We start from the raw sequence: 21,210 nt of genomic DNA on the forward strand, positions 1-21,210 counted from the left end.
ACTAGAACCTCTACCCTGGTTCTACCCCTGCACTAGTTGAGGTGTGTTTAAAAGAGGCGGGAATTCTGAGAAAGGCTTCCGAGTTCAGTGGTTTCAGGTTAGTTAGTGTTGGACTGATGCCAAGGGAACGATCAAGGCCGAATCAGGTTAGTTAGTGTTGGACTGATGCCAAGGGAACTGATCAAGGCCGAATCAGGTTAGTTAGTGTTGGACTGATGCTAAGGGGCGATCAAGGCCGAATCAGGTTAGTTAGTGTTGGACTGATGCTAAGGGAACGATCAAGGCCGAATCAGGTTAGTTAGTGTTGGACTGATGCTAAGGGAACGATCAAGGCCACATCAGGTTAGTTAGTGTTGGACTGATGCTAAGGGAACGATCAGTCTTCCTACAGAGCTCTGCCTCATGCAGGGGTCAGGGGTTAGGGGTCAGGGGTTAATGATTAAAGGTTAGTTGTAGTTCCTCTTACATCCAGCAGGAGGCGAACCGCCTCAGTCTTCCCACAGAGAGTTGCCTCATGCAGGGGTCAGGGGTTAGGGTTCAGGGGTTAATGATTAAAGGTTAGTTGTAGTTCCTCTTACATCCAGCAGGAGGCGAACCACCTCAGTCTTCCCACAGAGAGTTGCCTCATGCAGGAGTCAGGGGTTAGGGGTCAGGGGTTAATGATTAAAGGTTAGTTGTAGTTCCTCTTACATCCAGCAGGAGGCGAACCGCCTCAGTCTTCCCACAGAGAGCTGCCTCATGCAGAGCCGTGCCAGCCTTGGTCTGTCTGTTGATGTCTATTCCAGACTGGATCAACAGCCTGGGGACCACACACACACACACACCATACACACACACACACACACACAAACACAACACACAACATACACACAGATTTTTTTTAAATGATTGTTTTATACATTTATTTGTCCCAAATATGTTCATCTGGACAGTTTTTGTTGATCGCTTGAGCACATTTGTCCCAATAAATACTAACTAGAACTATCAATATACTCTAACATGGTTAACCATCTGGCCCAATAAATACTAACTAGAACTATCAATATACCCTAACATGGTTAACCATCTGTCCCAATAAATACTAACTAGAACTATCAATATACCCTAACATGGTTAAACATCTGGCCCAATAAATACTAACTAGAACTATCAATATACCCTAACATGGTTAACCATCTGTCCCAATAAATACTAACTAGAACTATCAATATACCCTAACATGGTTAAACATCTGGCCCAATAAATACTAACTAGAACTATCAATATACCCTAACATGGTTAACCATCTGGCCCAATAAATACTAACTAGACCTATCAATATACCCTAACATGGTTATCCATCTGGCCCAATAAATACTAACTAGAACTATCAATATACCCTAACATGGTTAACCATCTGGCCCAATAAATACTAACTAGAACTATCAATATACCCTAACATGGTTATCCATCTGGCCCAATAAATACTAACTAGACCTATCAATATACCCTAACATGGTTAACCATCTGGCCCAATAAATACTAACTAGACCTATCAATATACCCTAACATGGTTATCCATCTGGCCCAATAAATACTAACTAGAACTATCAATATACCCTAACATGGTTAACCATCTGGCCCAATAAATACTAACTAGAACTATCAATATACCCTAACATGGTTAAACATCTGGCCCAATAAATACTAACTAGAACTATCAATATACCCTAACATGGTTAAACATCTGGCCCAATAAATACTAACTAGAACTATCAATATACCCTAACATGGTTAACCATCTGGCCCAATAAATACTAACTAGAACTATCAATATACCCTAACATGGTTAAACATCTGGCCCAATAAATACTAACTAGAACTATCAATATACCCTAACATGGTTAACCATCTGGCCCAATAAATACTAACTAGAACTATCAATATACCTGAACTTCTTCGATATAGGGGGCGCTCTTTTAATTTTGGGATGAAAAACGTTCCCGTTTTAAACAAGATATTTTGTCACAAAAAGATGCTCTACTATGCATGTAATTGACAGCTTTGGAAAGAAAACACTCTGACGTTTCCAAAACTGCAAAGATATTGTCTGTGTGTGCCACAGAACTGATGTTGCAGGCGAAACCCAGATAAAAATCCAATCAGGAAGTGCCGCATTTTATGAAACCGCTTCATGCCAATGACTCCTTATATGGCTGTGGAGGAGCTAGGAGTCAGCTTACGTTTTCCACGTTTTCCCCAAGGTGTCTACAGCATTGTGACGTATTTGTAGGCATATCATTGGAAGATTGACCATAAGAGACTACATTTACCAGGTGGTCGCTTGGTGTCCTCCGTCGCAATTATTGCGTAATCTCCAGCTGCAGTATTTTTCCGTTTGCTTCTGATGAGAAGCCAACTGCCACCACTGATAGATTATCGAATAGATATGTGAAAAACACCTTGAGGATTGATTCTAAACAACGTTTGCCATGTTTCTGTCGATATTATAGAACTAATTTGGAAACAAGTTTGGCGTTGTAAGTGACTGCATTTTCCGGTATTTTTCTTAGCCAAAACGGAGCTATTTCGTCTACACAAATAATCTTTTTGGAAAAAAATAACATTTGCTATCTAACTAAGAGTCTTGTCATTGAAAACATCCGAAGTTCTTCAAAGGTACATTATTTTATTTGAATGCTTTTCTTGTTTTTGTGAAAATGTTGCCTGCTGAATGCTAGGCTTAATGCTATGCTAGGCTATCAATACTCTTACACAATGGCTTGTGTAACTTTGGTTGAAAAGCATATTTTGAAAATCTGAGATGACAGTGTTGTTAACAAAAGGCTAAGCTTGTGAGCCAATATATTTATTTCATTTCATTTGCGATTTTCATGAATAGGAAACGTTGCGTTATGGTAATCAGCTTGAGGCTATGATCACGCTCCCTGATACGGGATTGTTCGACGCTAGAGGTTAACATAGTTAATCATCTGGCCCAATAAATACTAACTAGAACTATCAATATATCCTAACATGGTAAACTGGGTCATTTGTTGAAATTATAATTATAGTATGACCATATAAGGCTGGGTCATTAGTTGATATTATAATTATAGTATGACCATATAAGGCTGGGTCATTAGTTGATAGTATGACCATATAAGGCTGGGTCATTAGTTGATAGTATGACCATATAAGGCCGGGTCATTAATTGATAGTATGACCATATAAGGCTGGGTCATTAGTTGATAGTATGACCATATAAGGCTGGGTCATTAGTTGATAGTATGACCATATAAGGCTGGGTCATTAGTTGATAGTATGACCATATAAGGCTGAGTCATTAGTTGATAGTATGACCATATAAGGCTGGATCATTAGTTGATAGTATGACCATATAAGGCTGGGTCATTTGTTTTATAGTATAATTATAGTATGACCATATTAGGCTGGGTCATTAGTTTTATAGTATAATTATAGTATGACCATATAAGGCCCGGGTCATTTGTTGATATTATAATTATAGTATGACCATATAAGGCTGGGTAATTTGTCGATGTGACCGATATAGGAGAGATTTTTGGGTATAATTATTGGATGACCATGTGTGTGTGTGTTGTGTGTGTGTAAGGTGTCATTGTGTGTGTATGTGTAAGTGTGTGTCATTGTTGTGTGTGTGTGTGTGTGTGTGTGTGTGTGTGTGTGTGTGTGTGTGTGTTACCTGATGATGTCTATGTGTCCGTTCTTGGCCGCCAGGTGTAGAGGAGAGGTCCCATTGGGGTCAGTAGAATCTCCTGGTTTCAGTTCCAGTAGGGCCACACACATGTTACTGTTGAGAAGGAGCTGAACCACCTACACAGACACACACACGTCGTTACTGTTGAGAAGGAGCTGAACCATTTGTTTTATACACACACACACACCACACACACACACACACACACACAGTATGACACACACACACACACACACACACACACACACACACACACACACACACACACACACACGTTACTGTTGACGTTACTGTTGAGAGGAGCTGAACCACCTACACACACACACACACACACACACACACACACACACACACACACACACACACACACACACACACACACACACACACACACACACGTTACTGTTGAGCAGGAGCTGAACCACCTACACACACACACACACACACACACACACACACACACACACACACACACACACACACACACACACACACACACACACACACACACACACACACACACACACACACACGTTACTGTTGAGCAGGAGCTGAACCACCTACACACACACACACACACACACACACACACACACACACACACACACACACACACACACACACACACACACACACACACACACACACACACACACACACACACACACACACACACACGTTACTGTTGAGCAGGAGCTGAACCACCTACAAACACACACATTTACTGCTGGAGAAAAATCCCACACCCACACTGGCCATCACAAGGATATTCTGGCAGTGTGCTAGTTGCATATTGATCATGGACAGGGATGGAAATTAACCAAGCCCGTTAGCCCAAGGCTAGTACTTTTAACCAAGCCCGTTAGCCCAAGGCTAGTAGTTTTAACCAAGCCCGTTAGCCCAAGGCTAGTAGTTTTAACCAAGCCCGTTAGCCCAAGGCTAGTAGTTTTAACCAAGCCCGTTAGCCCAAGGCTAGTAGTTTTAACCAAGCCCGTTAGCCCAAGGCTAGTAGTTTTAACCAAGCCCGTTAGCCCAAGGTTAGTAGTTTTAACCAAGCCTGTTAGCCCAATGCTAGTAGTTTTAACCAAGCCCGTTAGCCCAAGGCTAGTAGTTTTAACCAAGCCCGTTAGCCCAAGGCTAGTAGTTTTAACCAAGCCCGTTAGCCCAAGGTTAGTAGTTTTAACCAAGCCCGTTAGCCCAATGCTAGTAGTTTTAACCAAGCCCGTTAGCCCAAGGCTAGTAGTTTTAACCAAGCCCGTTAGCCCAAGGTTAGTAGTTTTAACCAAGCCCGTTAGCCCAATGCTAGTAGTTTTAACCAAGCCCGTTAGCCCAAGGCTAGTAGTTTTAACCAAGCCCGTTAGCCCAAGGCTAGTAGTTTTAACCAAGCCCGTTAGCCCAAGGGTAGTAGTTTTAACCTAGCCCGTTAGCCCACGGGTAGTAGTTTAAACCTAGCCGGTTAGCCCAAGGTAGTAGTTTTAACCTAGCCCGTTAGCCCAAGGCTAGTAGTTTTAACCAAGCCCGTTAGCCCAAGGCTAGTAGTTTTAACCTAGCTCGTTAGGCCAAGGCTAGTAGTTTTAACCAAGCCCGTTAGCCCAAGGCTAGTAGTTTTAACCAAGCTCGTTAGCCCAAGGCTAGTAGTTTTAACCAAGTCCGTTAGCTCAAGGCTAGTAGTTTAAACCAAGCCCGTTAGCCCAAAGCTAGTAGTTTTAACCAAACCCGTGAGGTCAAGTCTAGTAGTTTTCAGTCTGGTCTAGTAAAACATCTGCCAAACAAGCCCAGAGTTTTGTTTGTCATTAAAAAAACACCACCACAGCACCCTTGGTTAGAACAACGTCACCCGGGAGAGTAAAATGGAGGTCTTCTAACCCGGATGGCCAGTGTCCAAAGTCCATACAACACCAACAAAACTGTAAAGTAAATAGGTCATGAAGTTAGTAGAGTTAGTTACTCACCCCGACCCTGCCGAACTCACAGGCCAGATCGAGAGGAGTCTTTCCTGCATTGTCCACTATACACGGATTAGACTGGTGTTGGAGCAACATCTCAGACTGGGGGAACAACAACACACGGATTAGACTGGTGCTGGAGCAACATCTCAGACTGGGGGAACAACAACACACGGATTAGACTGGTGCTGGAGCAACATCTCAGACTGGGGGAACAACAACACACGGATTAGACTGGTGTTGGAGCAACATCTCAGACTGGGGGAACAACAACAACAACACACGGATTAGACTGGTGCTGGAGCAACATCTCAGACTGGGGGAACAACAACACACGGATTAGACTGGTGCTGGAGCAACATCTCAGACTGGGGGAACAACAACACACGGATTAGACTGGTGTTGGAGCAACATCTCAGACTGGGGGAACAACAACACACGGATTAGACTGGTGCTGGAGCAACATCTCAGACTGGGGGAACAACAACACACGGATTAGACTGGTGCTGGAGCAACATCTCAGACTGGGGGAACAACAACACACGGATTAGACTGGTGTTGGAGCAACATCTCAGACTGGGGGAACAACAACAACAACACACGGATTAGACTGGTGCTGGAGCAACATCTCAGACTGGGGGAACAACAACACACGGATTAGACTGGTGCTGGAGCAACATCTCAGACTGGGGGAACAACAACAACAACACACGGATTAGACTGGTGCTGGAGCAACATTTCAGACTGGGGGAACAACAACACACGGATTAGACTGGTGCTGGAGCAACATCTCAGACTGGGGGAACAACAACACACGGATTAGACTGGTGTTGGAGCAACATCTCAGACTGGGGGAACAAGAACACACGGATTAGACTGGTGCTGAAGCAACATCTCAGACTGGGGGAACAACAACAACAACACACGGATTAGACTGGTGCTGGAGCAACATTTCAGACTGGGGGAACAACAACACACGGATTAGACTGGTGCTGGAGCAACATCTCAGACTGGGGGAACAACAACACACGGATTAGACTGGTGTTGGAGCAACATCTCAGACTGGGGGAACAAGAACACACGGATTAGACTGGTGCTGAAGCAACATCTCAGACTGGGGGAACAACAACAACAACAACACACGGATTAGACTGGTGTTGGGGCAACATCTCAGACTGGGTGAACAACAACAACAACAACACACGGATTAGACTGGTGTTGGAGCAACATCTCAGACTGGGGGAACAACAACAACAACAACACAGATTAGACTGGTGTTGGAGCAACATCTCAGACTGGGGGAACAACAACAACAACAACAACAACAACAACAACAACAACAACAACAACAGGATTAGACTGGTGTTGGGGCAACATCTCAGACTGGGGACAACAACACACGGATTAGACTGGTGTTGGAGCAACATCTCAGACTGGGGACAACAACACACGGATTAGACTGGTGTTGGAGCAACATCTCAGACTGGGGGAACAACAACAACAACAACAACAACACACTGATTAGACTGGTGTTGGAGCAATATCTCAGACTGGGGACAACAACAACAACAACACACGGATTAGACTGGTGCTGAAGCAACATCTCAGACTGGGGGAACAACAACAACAACAACAACAACACACTGATTAGACTGGTGCTGAAGCAACATCTCAGACTGGGGGGGATTAGACTGGTGCTGGAGCAACATCTCAGACTGGGGGAACAACAACACACTGATTAGACTGGTGCTGGAGCAACATCTCAGACTGGGGGAACAACAACACACGGATTAGACTGGTGCTGAAGCAACATCTCAGACTGGGGGAACAACAACAACACACGGATTAGACTGGTGTTGGAGCAACATCTCAGACTGGGGACAACAACAACACACTGATTAGACTGGTGCTGAAGCAACATCTCAGACTGGGGGAACAACAACACACTGATTAGACTGGTGTTGGGGCAACATCTCAGACTGGGGGAACAACAACACACGGATTAGACTGGTGCTGAAGCAACATCTCAGACTGGGTGAACAACAACAACAACAACACACGGATTAGACTGGTGCTGGAGCAACATCTCAGACTGGGGGAACAACAACAACAACAACAACAACAAGACTCTGTCACAGGGAGATTAGTCTTCAGTTTAACCTTTATTTAACTAGGCAAGTTGGTTAAGAACAAATTATTATTTACAATGATGACCTACTAGGGAACAGGGTGTTAACTGCCTTCTTTAGGAGGCAGAACGACAGCCTACCGGGGAACAGGGGGTTAACTGCCTTGTTCAGGGGCAGAACGACAACCTACCGGGGAACAGGGGGTTAACTGCCTTGTTCAGGGGCAGAATGACGGCCTACCGGGGAACAGGGGGTTAACTGCCTTGTTCAGGGGCAGGACGACGGCCTACCGGGGAACAGTGGGTTAACTGCCTTGTTCAGGGGCAGTTTGACGGCCTACCGGGGAACAGGGGGTTTAACTGCCTTGTTCAGGGGCAGAATGACGGCCTACCGGGGAACAGGGGTTAACTGCCTTGTTCAGGGGCAGAATGACGACCTACCGGGGAACAGGGGTTAACTGCCTTGTTCAGGGGCAGAATGACGGCCTACCGGGGAACAGGGGTTAACTGCCTTGTTCAGGGGCAGAATGACGGCCTACCGGGGAACAGGGGTTAACTGCCTTGTTCAGGGGCAGAATGACGGCCTACCGGGAACAGGGGGTTAACTGCCTTGTTCAGGGGTAGAATGACAGATTTTTTTGTACCCTGTCAGCTCGATGGATTTGAACCTGCAACCTTTCGGGTTGCTGGCCTAACGCCCTAACCACTAGGCTACCTGTCCCCCCTCTAACCACTAGGCTACCTGCAACCCCCTCTAACCACTAGGCTACCTGTCCCCCCCTCTAATCACTAGGCTACCTGCAACCCCCTCTAACCACTAGGCTACCTGTCCCCCCTCTAACCACTAGGCTACCTGCAACCCCCCTCTAACCACTAGGCTACCTGCCCCCCTCTAACCACTACGCTACCTGCCCCCCCCTACTCTAACCACTAGGCTACCTGCCCCCCCTCTAACCACTAGGCTACCTGCAACCCCCTCTAACCACTAGGCTACCTGCCCCCCTCTAACCACTACGCTACCTGCCCCCCTCTAACCACTACGCTACCTGCCCCCCTACTCTAACCACTAGGCTACCTGCCCCCCTCTAACCACTAGGCTACCTGCCCCCTCTAACCACTACGCTACCTGCCCCCCTACTCTAACCACTAGGCTACCTGCCCCCCTAACCACTAGGCTACCTGCCCCCCTACTCTAACCACTAGGCTACCTGCCCCCCCTACTCTAACCACTAGGCTACCTGCCCCCTACTCTAACCACTAGGTTACCTGCCCCCCTCTAACCACTAGGCTACCTGCCCCCCTACTCTAACCACTACGCTACCTGCCCCCTCTAACCACTAGGCTACCTGCCCCCCTACTCTAACCACTAGGCTACCTGCCCCCTCTAACCACTACGCTACCTGCCCCCCCTACTCTAACCACTAGGCTACCTACCCGACCCCTCTAAGATACATTTATTTATTTATTTTATTTCACCTTTATTTAACAAGGTAGGCAAGTTGAGAACAAGTTCTCATTTACAATTGCGACCTGGCCACACAGGTTGGAAGACACAGCACAGCGCCCCTGGAGCAGGTTAAGGTGTTAAGTGCCTTGCTCCAGGGCACAACGGCAGGAGATGACATCGATAACAGAAACTCTTCCGTTAGCCGTGAGCTAAACAACAGCTAATGTGACTCACCACGTCGTAGTGTCCGTGCTGTGCCGACAGGTGCAGAGGGATCTGTCCCTCGTCTGATTGGCCATTGACCGACGAACCAGACTTCAGCAGCATCTTCATAGGCTCTGCCTTCCCCTGCCAAGCCGCGTAGTGCAGTGGGCGCATCCCTACGGCAACCACAGAGGAAAAGACAGAATCAGACTACGGCCGGCAGCGCGTGTGTGTGTGTGTGTGTGTGTGTGTGTGTGTGTGTGTGTGTGTGTGTGTGTGTGTGTGTGTGTGTGTGTGTGTGTGTGTGTGTGTGTGTGTGTGTGTGTGTGTGTGTGTGTGTGTGTGTGTGTGTGTGTGTGTGTGTGTGTGTATGTGTCTCACCCTTCTGGTCCCTGATGTCCACGGTGGCCTGCGATTCCAGCAGCAGAGAGATGAGCTCCAGGTTCCCACTGAGAGCAGCATGGTGCAGCGGAGCAAACCTACACACACACACACACACACACACACACACACACACACACACACACACACACACACACACACACACACACACACACACACACACAGTATTTAAGTTATTTAGGGCAAATGTTCTAAAACGTTTTGGGTCCGGGGAAACATTTTGTGATTCATCAGGGACATCCCTCATTATCAGAACTCGAGAGATAAAGAATAGGACACAAGGAGATATACTATGACTTCATGACCAATCGAACCAAGGAGATCTACTATGACTTCATGACCAATCGAACCAAGGAGATCTACTATGACTTCATGACCAATCAAACCAAGGAGATCTACTATGACCAATCAAACCAAGGAGTTCTACTATGACTTCATGACCAATCAAACCAAGGAGATCTACTATGACTTCATGACGAATCGAACCAAGGAGATCTACTATGACTTCATGACCAATCGAACCAAGGAGATCTACTATGACTTCATGACCAATCAAACCAAGGAGATCTACTATGACCAATCAAACCAAGGAGTTCTGCTATGACTTCATGACCAATCAAACCAAGGAGATCTACTATGACTTCATGACCAATCAAACCAAGGAGTTCTACTATGACTTCATGACCAATCAAACCAAGGAGATCTACTATGACTTCATGACCAATCAAACCAAGGAGATCTACTATGACTTCATGACCAATCGAACCAAGGAGATCTACTATGACTTCATGACCAATCGAACCAAGGATTCTCCTATGACTTCATGACTGGATAAAAACAATTTTTGGGCCCTGTGAAGGAACATTTTAAGGCCCACCTCTCTCTTGGCATCAGGGATATTGTTGTTTTTATTGCGTGTGTGAGAAGCCCTGATTTAGGGCACAGTGGGAGGTATGGTAACTCCATAATGGACAGGAAGAGTCATCATGGATTAAAAGACCAGCTGATGTCATAATGGACTGGATTACAACTACAATCACTCAACCTTACACAGACACACACAGATACACAGACATACACTGGGCTTCTATTGTGGGTTATCTAGCTAGCCGAACACATCTGTTTCCTGGTGTGTAGACTAACTCGTATCTACTACTGTCAGCTGGATGGAGAAGGATAAGAGAGAGAGGAGCCCCCCTAGAGGGATATTTTTTTATTTAACTAGGCAAGTCAGTTAAGACCAAATTCTTATTTACAATGACAGCCTAGGAACAGTGGGTTAACTGCCCTGTTCAGGGGCAGAGCGACATATTTTTACATTGTCAGCTCAGGGATTCGATCTAGCAAGCTTTCGGTTACTGGCTCAACGCTCTAAACACTAGGCTACCTGGGATGGAAGAGAGGAGAGAGGGATGGATGGAGAAGGAGAGGGCAGAGGGATGGAGAGAGGGATGGAGAGAGAGAGGGATGATGGAGAGAGAGGGATGGAGAAAGGGATGATGGAGAGAGAGGGATGGAGAGAGAGGAATGGAGGAAGTGGGATGATGGGGAGGGATGGAGAGGGAGGGATGATGGAGAGAGGGATGATGGAGAGAGGGATGATGGAGAGAGGGATGATAGAGAGAGGGATGGAGAGAGAGGGATGGAGAGAGGGATGATGGAGAGAGGGATGTAGGGAAGGATGAGATAGAGAGAGGGATGGAGGGAGAGAGGGATGATGGAGAGAGAGGGATGATGGAGAGAGGGATGGAGAGAGAGGGATGGAGAGAGGGATGTAGGGAAGGATGAGATAGAGAGAGGGATGGAGGGAGAGAGGGATGATGGAGAGAGAGGGATGATGGAGAGAGGGATGGAGAGAGAGGGATGGAGAGAGGGATGTAGGGAAGGATGAGATAGAGGGATGATGGAGAGAGAGGGATGATGGAGAGAGGGATGGGAGAGAGGGATGGAGAGAGAGGGATGGAGAGAGAGGGATGATGGAGAGAGGGATGGAGAGAGAGGGATGATGGAGAGAGGGATGATGGAGAGAGAGGGATGATGGAGAGAGGGATGATGGAGAGAGAGGGATGATGGAAAGAGGGATGATGGAGAGAGAGGGATGATGGAGAGAGAGGGATGATGGAGAGAGAGGGATGATGGAGAGAGGGATGATGGAGAGAGGGATGATGGAGAGAGAGAGGGATGATGGAGAGAGAGAGGGATGATGGAGAGAGAGGGATGGAGAGAGGGATGATGGAGAGAGAGGGATGGAGAGAGAGGGATGGAGAGAGAGGGATGAGAGAGAGGGATGAGAGATAGGGATGGAGAGAGAGGGATGATGGAGAGAGAGGGATGATGGAGAGAGAGGGATGGAGAGAGGGATGATGGAGAGAGGGATGATGGAGAGAGAGAGGGATGATGGAGAGAGAGAGGGATGATGGTGAGAGAGGGATGGAGAGAGAGGGATGGAGGGAGCGGGATGATGGAGAGAGGGATGAGAGAGAGAGGGATGGAGAGAGAGGGATGATGGAGAGAGGGATGATGGAGAGAGGGATGATGGAGAGAGGGATGAAGAGAGAGGGATGATGGAGAGAGAGGGATGATGGAGAGAGAGGGATGATGGAGAGAGGGATGGAGAGAGAGGGATGGAGAGAGAGGACAAGAGAGAAACTTTGTAAACAATGTACTTCATGTGGGGTTACAGTATACAGTAGTGGTGTGTTTGATGCCTTATTTTGTGTGGGGGGTGGCATAGACCGTGTGTGTGTGTCAGTGTGAGGGATAGAGGCAGTGTGTGAGTGGCAGTGTGAGGGATAGAGGCATTGTGTGAGGGATACAGGCAGTGTGTGAGTGTCAGTGTGAGGGATAGAGGCAGTGTGTGAGTGGCAGTGTGAGGGATAGAGGCATTGTGTGAGGGATACAGGCAGTGTGTGAGTGTCAGTGTGAGGGATAGAGGCAGTGTGTGAGTGTCAGTGTGAGGGATAGAGGCAGTGTGTGAGGGATAGAGGCATTGTGTGAGTGTCAGTGTGAGGGATAGAGGCAGTGTGTGAGTGGCAGTGTGAGGGATAGAGGCATTGTGTGAGGGATACAGGCAGTGTGTGAGTGTCAGTGTGAGGGATAGAGGCAGTGTGTGAGGGATAGAGTCAGTGTGAGGGATAGAGTCAATGAGTGAGGGATAGAGGCAGTGTGTGAGGGATAGAGGCAGTGTGTGAGTGGCAGTGTGAGGGATAGAGGCAGTGTGTGAGGGATAGAGGCAGTGTGTGAGGGATAGAGGCAGTGTGTGAGGGATAGATTCAGTGTGTGAGGGATAGAGTCAGTGTGTGAGGGATAGAGTCAGTGTGAGGGATAGAGTCAGTGTGAGGGATAGAGTCAGTGTGAGGGATAGAGTCAGTGTGAGGGACAGAGTCAGTGTGAGGGACAGAGGCAGTGTGTGAGGGATAGAGGCAGTGTGTGAGGATAGAGTCAGTGTGTGAGGGATAGAGTCAGTGTGTGAGGGATAGAGTCAGTGTGTGAGGGATAGAGTCAGTGTGAGGGATAGAGTCAGTGTGAGGGATAGAGGCAGTGTGTGAGGGATAGAGTCAGTGTGTGAGGGATAGAGTCAGCGTGAGGGATAGAGTCAGCGTGAGGGATAGAGTCAGCGTGAGGGATAGAGGCAGTGTGTAAGGGATAGAGTCAGTGTGAGGGATAGAGTCAGTGTGAGGGATAGAGTCAGTGTGAGGGATAGAGTCAGTGTGAGGGACAGAGTCAGTGTGTGAGGGACAGAGTCAGTGTGTGAGGGACAAAGGCAGTGTGTGAGGGACAGAGTCAGTGTGAGGGATAGAGTCAGTGTGAGGGACAGAGGCAGTGTGTGAGGGATAGAGTCAGCGTGAGGGATAGAGTCAGTGTGTGAGGGATCTCTCTCTCTCTCTCTCTCTCTCTCTCTCTCTCTCTCTCTCTCTGTCTCTCTCTCTCTCTCTCTCTCTCTCTCTCTCTCTCTCTCTCTCTCTCTCTCTCTCTCTCTCTCTCTCTCTCTCTCTCTCTCTCTCTCTCTCTCTCTCTCTCTCTCTCTCTCTCTCTCTCTCTCTCTCTCTCTCTCTCTCTCTCTCTCTCTGTAGATCTCTCTCTCTCTCTGTCTCTCTCTCTCTCTCTCTCTGTCTCTCTCTCTCTCTCTCTCTCTCTCTCTGTCTCTCTCTGTCTCTCTCTGTCTCTCTCTCTCTCTCTCTCTCTCTCTCTCTCTCTCTCTCTCTCTCTCTCTCTCTCTCTCTCTCTCTCTCTCTCTAGGGACACAAAACGTAGATGGAATCATAGAATTAACACACGCACGCACACACACACAGCAAAACTGCATCATCACGCTTGTGTGTCTGTGTGTCAGTGTGTGCGTGTGCGTGTGTGTGTGTTTGTGTCTGTGTGGGTGTGTGTGCGTGCGTATTTGTGTGTGTGTGTCTGTGTGGGTGTGCGTGCGTGCGTGCGTGCGTGTGTGCGTGTGTGTCTCTGTGTGTTTGTGTCTGTGTGGGTGTGCGTGCGTGCGTGTGCGTGTGTGTGTGTGTGTGTCTGTGTCTGTGTGTGTGTGTGTTTGTGTCTGTGTGGGTGTGTGTGCGTGTGTGTGTGTGTGTGCGTGTATCTGTGAGTGTGTGTGCGTGCGTATTTGTGTGTGTGTGTCTGTGTCTCTGTGTGTGTGTGTGTGTTTGTGTCTGTGCGTGCGTGCGTGCGTGTGTGTGTGTGTGCGTGTGTGTGTGTGTGTGCGTGCGTGTGTCTATGTGTGTGTGTGTGTGTGTGTGTGTGTGCGTGCGTGCGTGTGTGTGTGTGTGTCTCTGTGTGTGTGTGTGTGTTTGTGTCTGTGCGTGCGTGCGTGCGTGCGTGCGTGCGTGCGTGTGCGTGTGTGTGTGTGTGTGCGTGCGTGTGTGTCTATGTGTGTGTGTGTGTGTGTGTGCGAGCATGTGTGTGTGTGTGTGTGTCTCTGTCCACTCACCCGTCTGTATCCTGAAAGTTGACGTTGACCCTCTTAGCAGAACCAAGGAGCTCTGAAACAGACAGAACGACAGACTTTAGTTACTGTAGTTACTGTAGTTACTGTAGTTACTGTAGTTACTGTAGTTACTTCAGTTACTTCAGTTACTTTAGTTACTTTAAAAATCTTCTCTTTCCTTTCTATCATGCAGGTTGTAACGTAGAGAAGTAGGACTATTATATATTATAAACGCTTGTAAATAAAGTGTGATTGTAACTTAGAGAAGTAGGACATTGGACGAATACAGCCGGTGGTTACCTAGGAAACAACCCGGTACAGTTCCCTCGGGAATTTATATAACTACCAGGTGATGAACTGCCTTGTACTCTTCACTCACAATTTAGTTACTGTAGTTACACAGTTGATGAACACACACACACACACAGTTACACACAAAATCACACACACACACACACATCACACACACACACACACACACACACACACACACACACACACACACACACACACACAGTCTCCTCTCTCTCCTGAGGCAGGATGCAGGACAGTCTCTCTACTGTCTGGAAGACAGACCACTTCCTCACTGACTTTCATTCACTTACTGTCTCTGTGTGTGTGTGTGTGTGTGTGTGTGTGTGTGTGTGTGTGTGTGTGTGTGTGTGTGTGTGTGTGTGTGTGTGTGTGTGTGTGTGTGTGTGTGTGTGTGTGTGTGTGTGTGTGTGTGTGTGTGTGTGTGTGTGTGTGTGTATGAGTGTGTGTATGAGTGTGTGTGTGCGTGTGTTCCATTTCAAGACTCCCCCCCCAAAAAAGGGCTTCATCAACTGTCTCCGGGGTGTCTGTCTCTCCCCCTCTCAGAGGATCCCGCAGAGGATCCCGCAGAAGAAGAAGACGATGTGGAGGTCATGGGTTGCCGTAGTTACACGTGGTCTGGGGTTGCACTATGCAACTATGCAAATGCTCTTCTACAACATGAGGAAGTGGATATTTAAGGAGCAAAACATGGCCTGTCTGGGATGATACCAGATTATAATGCCGAGGTTCTCACACGACTGGCCTGTCTGGGATGATACCAGATTATAATACCAGATTATAATGATGAGTTTCTCACACGACTGGCCTGTCTGGGATGATACCAGATTATAATGCCGAGGTTCTCACACGACTGGCCTGTCTGGGATGATACCAGATTATAATACCAGATTATAATGATGAGTTTTTCACACGACTGGCCTGTCTGGGATGATACCAGATTATAATGCCGAGGTTCTCACACGACTGGCCTGTCTGGGATGATACCAGATTATAATGACGAGTTTCTCACACGACTGGCCTGTCTGGGATGATACCAGATTATAATGACGAGTTTCTCACACGACTGGCCTGTCTGGGATGATACCAGATTATAATACCAGATTATAATACCAGATTATAATGATGAGTTTCTCACACAACTGGCCTGTCTGGGATGATACCAGATTATAATGCCGAGGTTCTCACACGACTGGCCTGTCTGGGATGATACCAGATTATAATGACGAGTTTCTCACACGACTGGCCTGTCTGGGATGATACCAGATTATAATACCAGACTATAATGATGAGTTTCTCACACGACTGGCCTGTCTGGGATGATACCAGATTATAATGCCAGATTATAATGATGAGTTTCTCACACGACTGGCCTGTCTGGGATGATACCAGATTATAATGGCGAGGTTCTCACACGACTGGCCTGTCTGGGATGATACCAGATTATAATGACGAGTTTCTCACACGACTGGCCTGTCTGGGATGATACCAGATTATAATGGCGAGGTTCTCACACGACTGGCCTGTCTGGGATGATACCAGATTATAATGATGAGTTTCTCACACGACTGGCCTGTCTGGGATGATACCAGATTATAATGATGAGTTTCTCACACGACTTGCCTGTCTGGGATGATACCAGATTATAATGGCGAGTTTCTCACACGACTGGCCTGTCTGGGATGATACCAGATTATAATGCCGAGGTTCTCACACGACTGGCCTGTCTGGGATGATACCAGATTATAATGATGAGTTTCTCACACGACTGGCCTGTCTGGGATGATACCAGATTATAATACCAGACTATAATGATGAGTTTCTCACACGACTTGCCTGTCTGGGATGATACCAGATTATAATGGCGAGTTTCTCACACGACTGGCCTGTCTGGGATGATACCAGATTATAATGATGAGTTTTTCACACGACTGGCCTGTCTGGGATGATACCAGATTATAATGCCGAGGTTCTCACACGACTGGCCTGTCTGGGATGATACCAGATTATAATGACGAGTTTCTCACACGACTGGCCTGTCTGGGATGATACCAGATTATAATACCAGATTATAATACCAGATTATAATGCCGAGGTTCTCACACGACTGGCCTGTCTGGGATGATACCGGATTATAATGAGTTTCTCACACGACTGGCCTGTCTGGGATGATACCACAGCTAAGCTAGCGTCTGGGCTAACACAGCTAAACTAGGGCTAGCACAGCTAAACTAGCGTCTGGGCTAACACAGGCTAACACAGCTAAAGTAGCGTCCGGGTTAACACAGCTAAGCTAGCGTCTGGACTAACACAGCTAAGCTAGCGTCTGGGCTAACACAGCTAAGCAAGCGTCTTGGCTAACACAGCTAAGCTAGCGTCTGGGCTAACACAGCTAAGCCAGCGTCTGGGCTAACACAGCTAAGCCAGCGTCTGGGCTAACACAGCTAAGCTAGCGTCTGGGCTTATACAGCTAACCTTGTAGGTCAATAATATGCAGGTTTTCATAAAGAAAAATAGGAGTTTATAATCGTGAGAGAAACAAGGATTTTCTTAAAACGAACCTCGATGTGGCGAGCTACTTCTTGTCCCTCAAGCTTTACAGCCAAATATCACTACAGAAACATCAACATTTAAAACATTGATGTGGCCTCAGCTCCACCCCCAATTAGAGGCATTTTAGAGGCATTTTGATTGGTTTGACGTGTGGTGAGATGTCACTGATTCCCTCCAGGTTTCCGACAGCTCTTTAGCCACGGAGCCTCCCCAGGCTTCCCGTTTCAGGGAAGGAAGCCTGGTTTACCACGAGGCTAGCGGAAGGAAGCCTGGTTTACCACGAGGCTAGCGGAAGGAAGCCTGGTTTACCACGAGGCTAGCGGAAGGAAGCCTGGTTCACCACAAGGCTAGCGGAAGGAAGCCTGGTTCACCACGAGGCTAGCAGAAGGAAGCCTGGTTCACCACGAGGCTAGCGGAAGGAAGCCTGGTTCACCGTGAGGCTAGCGGTAGGAAGCCTGGTTTACCACGAGGCTAGCGGAAGGAAGCCTGGTTTACCACGAGGCTAGCGGAAGGAAGCCTGGTTTACCACGAGGCTAGCGGAAGGAAGCCTGGTTCACCACGAGGCTAGCGGAAGGAAGCTTGGTTCACCACGAGGCTAGCGGAAGGAAGCCTGGTTCACCACGAGGCTAGCGGAAGGAAGCCTGGTTTACCACGAGGCTAGCGGAAGGAAGCTTGGTTCACCACGAGGCTAGCGGAAGGAAGCCTGGTTCACCACGAGGCTAGCGGAAGGAAGCCTGGTTCACCACGAGGCTAGCGGAAGGAAGCCTGGTTCACCACGAGGCTAGCGGAAGGAAGCCTGGTTACCACGAGGCTAGCGGAAGGAAGCCTGGAGGCTAGCGGAAGGAAGCCTGGTTTAACACGAGGCTAGCGGAAGGAAGCCTGGTTCACCACGAGGCTAGCAGAAGGAAGCCTGGTTTACCAGAGGCTAGCGGAAGGAAGCCTGGTTCACCGCGAGGTGAGAGTGGAACCACGTATAGGAAAAAACAGTAGAACAGAGAGGCTGGCTACACACACACACACACACACACACACACACACACACACACACACACACACACACACACACACACACACACACACACACACACACACACACACACACACACACACACACACACACACACACACACACACACACACACACACACACACAGACAGGACAGAGCCCGTTGAACAGAGTTTGCCAGTCATTGCCATCTGTCTATCAGCAGAACACTGCTATAACAAATTCAGACCACACAACTTCCTGTCTATTAAAATGACAAAATAATGTTAAGAGCTCAAGCCCACAAAACGACATTAATATTGTGTGTTCATTCACGTGTGTCATGACTCCCAGCAGTCTACACGTCTCACTAGATATCATAGATAATACATTCAGGTGTGTCATGACTCCCAGCAGTCTACAGTCATTATGGGGTATTGTGATGTCATTATGGGGTATTGTGATGTCATTGTGGAGCTTTTGCTGTAAAGCATTTTTGAAATCAGACACTGTGGCTGGATTAACGAGAATGTTATCTTTAAAATGGTGCTTAAAACTTGTATGTTTGAGAAATTTGATTTATGAGATTTCTGTTGAATTTGTTGTATTTGGCGCCCTGCAATTTTCATTGGTTGTTGGCGATGGGTTCCGCTCGCGTAACAGGGTTTCGTTAGACAGGTTAAAGGTCTTACATCGGCTCCGGAACAGCTGGTGCTCTCATGCACGTTTCAGTGTTATTTGCCTCAAAGCAAGCATAGAAGTAGTTTAGTTTGTCTGTTATAATAATAATAATAATATGCCATTTAGCAGACGCTTTTATCCAAAGCGAATTACAGTCATTTGTGCATACATTCTACCTATAGGTGGTCCCGGGAATCGAACCCACTACCCTGGCGTTACAAGCGTCATGCTCTACCAACTGAGCTACAGAAGGACCAGGCTCGTGTCACTGGACAGCTCTCGGCTGTGCTTCCCTCAGTCGTCTGATGGTTTGCCACATCCGATGAGTGTCAGAGCCGGTGTAGTACGAGTCGATCTGAGTCCTGTATTGACGCTTTGCCTGTTTGATGGTTCGTCAGAGCCGGTGTAGTACGAGTCGATCTTAGTCCTGTATTGACGCTTTGCCTGTTTGATGGTTCGTCAGAGCCGGTGTAGTACGAGTCGATCTTAGTCCTGTATTGACGCTTTGCCTGTTTGACCGAGTCACTGATGCTTCCTGCTTTAATACAGTGTTGGATGATTAAAATAGAAACAAAAAAAATCAACATAAATATGGGTTGTATTTACAACGTATTTAAAATGTATTTGTTCTTCACTGGTTGCCCTTTTCTCGTGGCATCAGGTCACACATCTTGCTGCTGTGATGTCACACTGCCTGAATTTCACCCAGTAGATATGGGAGTAAATCAAAATTGGGTTTGTTTTTAATTCAGTGTTGGATGATTAATATATATATATATCTATATCTAATATATCAACATAAATATGGGTTGTATTTACAACGTATTTAAAATGGTATTTGTTCTTCACTGGTTCTCTCTCCTCTTCTCTCTGTGGCAACAGGTCACACATCTTGCTGCTGTGATGTCACACTGTGGAATTTCACCTCAGTAGATATGGGAGTAAATCAAAATCTGGGTTTGTTTTCTAATTCTTTCTCTCTCTCTCTCTCTCTCTATATCTATATATATCTCTATCTATATCTCTCTCTCTCTCTCTCTCTCTCTCTCTCTCTCTCTGTGTCTCTCTCTCTCTCTCTCTCTCTCTGTCTCTCTCTCTCTCTCTCTCTCTGTGTCTCTCTCTCTCTCTCTCTCTCTCTCTCTCTCTCTCTCTCTCTCTCTCTCTCTCTCTCTCTCTCTCTCTCTCTCTCTCTCTCTCTCTCTCGGGTCTCTTCTCTTATTTCCTAAACTAATGGCACGCTTGAGGCCAATTCTTTGTGTGTGTGTGTGTGCGTGTTTGTGTGTGTGTGAGAGTGTTTGCGTGTGTGAGAGTGTTTGCGTGTTTGCGTGTGTGTGTGAGAGTGTTTGTGTGTGTGTGTGTTTGCGTGTGTGTGTGTTTGTGTGTGTGTGTGTGTGTTTGTGTGTGTGCGTGTTTGTGTGCGTGTGTGTGTGTTTGCGTGTGTGTGTGTGGGTGTGTGTGTGTGTTTGTGTGTGTGTGAGAGTGTTTGCGTGTGTGTGTGTGTGTGTGTTTGCGTGTGTGTGTGTTTGCTTGTGTGTGTGTGTGTGTGTGTTTGTGCGCGTGCGTCTGTGTGTGTATTCATTTGTTGTCATCATAAAAAGACCAAGCCTTTCCCACTGTCATCATAAAAGGACAGAGTTGCTGAGAGGGAGTGGGAGGGCTGCCAACATCACACACTCACTGCCAGAGAGAGAGACAGAGAGGGGCAGAGAGACAGAGAGAGAGGGGCAGAGAGAGAAAGAGGCAGAGAGAGAGAAAGAGAGATGTTTCCCATGCCAATAAAGCCCATTGAATTGAATTGAAATGAGAGAGAGAAAGAGAGAGAGAGAGAGAGAGAAAGAAAAAGGGGCAGAGAGAGAAAGAGAGAGAGGGCAGAGAGAGAGAAGAGAGAGAGAGAGAGACAGAGAGAG

The 21,210-nt window shown here is 47.2% G+C and overlaps 1 protein-coding gene across 1 annotated transcript in view; it reads right to left on the reverse strand.

Moving 5' to 3' along the window:
• Positions 1-21,210, reverse strand: part of LOC124020645 (caskin-1-like) — a gene marked incomplete at its 3' end in the record, with an annotated part of 73,216 nt that overhangs the window by 22,138 nt on the left and 29,868 nt on the right. Inside the window, exons 2-7 of the mRNA XM_046335886.1 lie at positions 14,776-14,827; positions 9,825-9,922; positions 9,474-9,619; positions 5,671-5,766; positions 3,704-3,834; positions 691-799 (exon numbers count right to left, since the gene is read on the reverse strand). Coding sequence (XP_046191842.1) covers positions 691-799; positions 3,704-3,834; positions 5,671-5,766; positions 9,474-9,619; positions 9,825-9,922; positions 14,776-14,827 — 632 coding nt within the window. The remainder of the gene's footprint in view (positions 1-690; positions 800-3,703; positions 3,835-5,670; positions 5,767-9,473; positions 9,620-9,824; positions 9,923-14,775; positions 14,828-21,210) is intronic.

This window comes from Oncorhynchus gorbuscha, unplaced genomic scaffold (genome assembly GCF_021184085.1).
Source record: "Oncorhynchus gorbuscha isolate QuinsamMale2020 ecotype Even-year unplaced genomic scaffold, OgorEven_v1.0 Un_scaffold_872, whole genome shotgun sequence".
Classification (NCBI taxonomy): domain Eukaryota; kingdom Metazoa; phylum Chordata; class Actinopteri; order Salmoniformes; family Salmonidae; genus Oncorhynchus; species Oncorhynchus gorbuscha.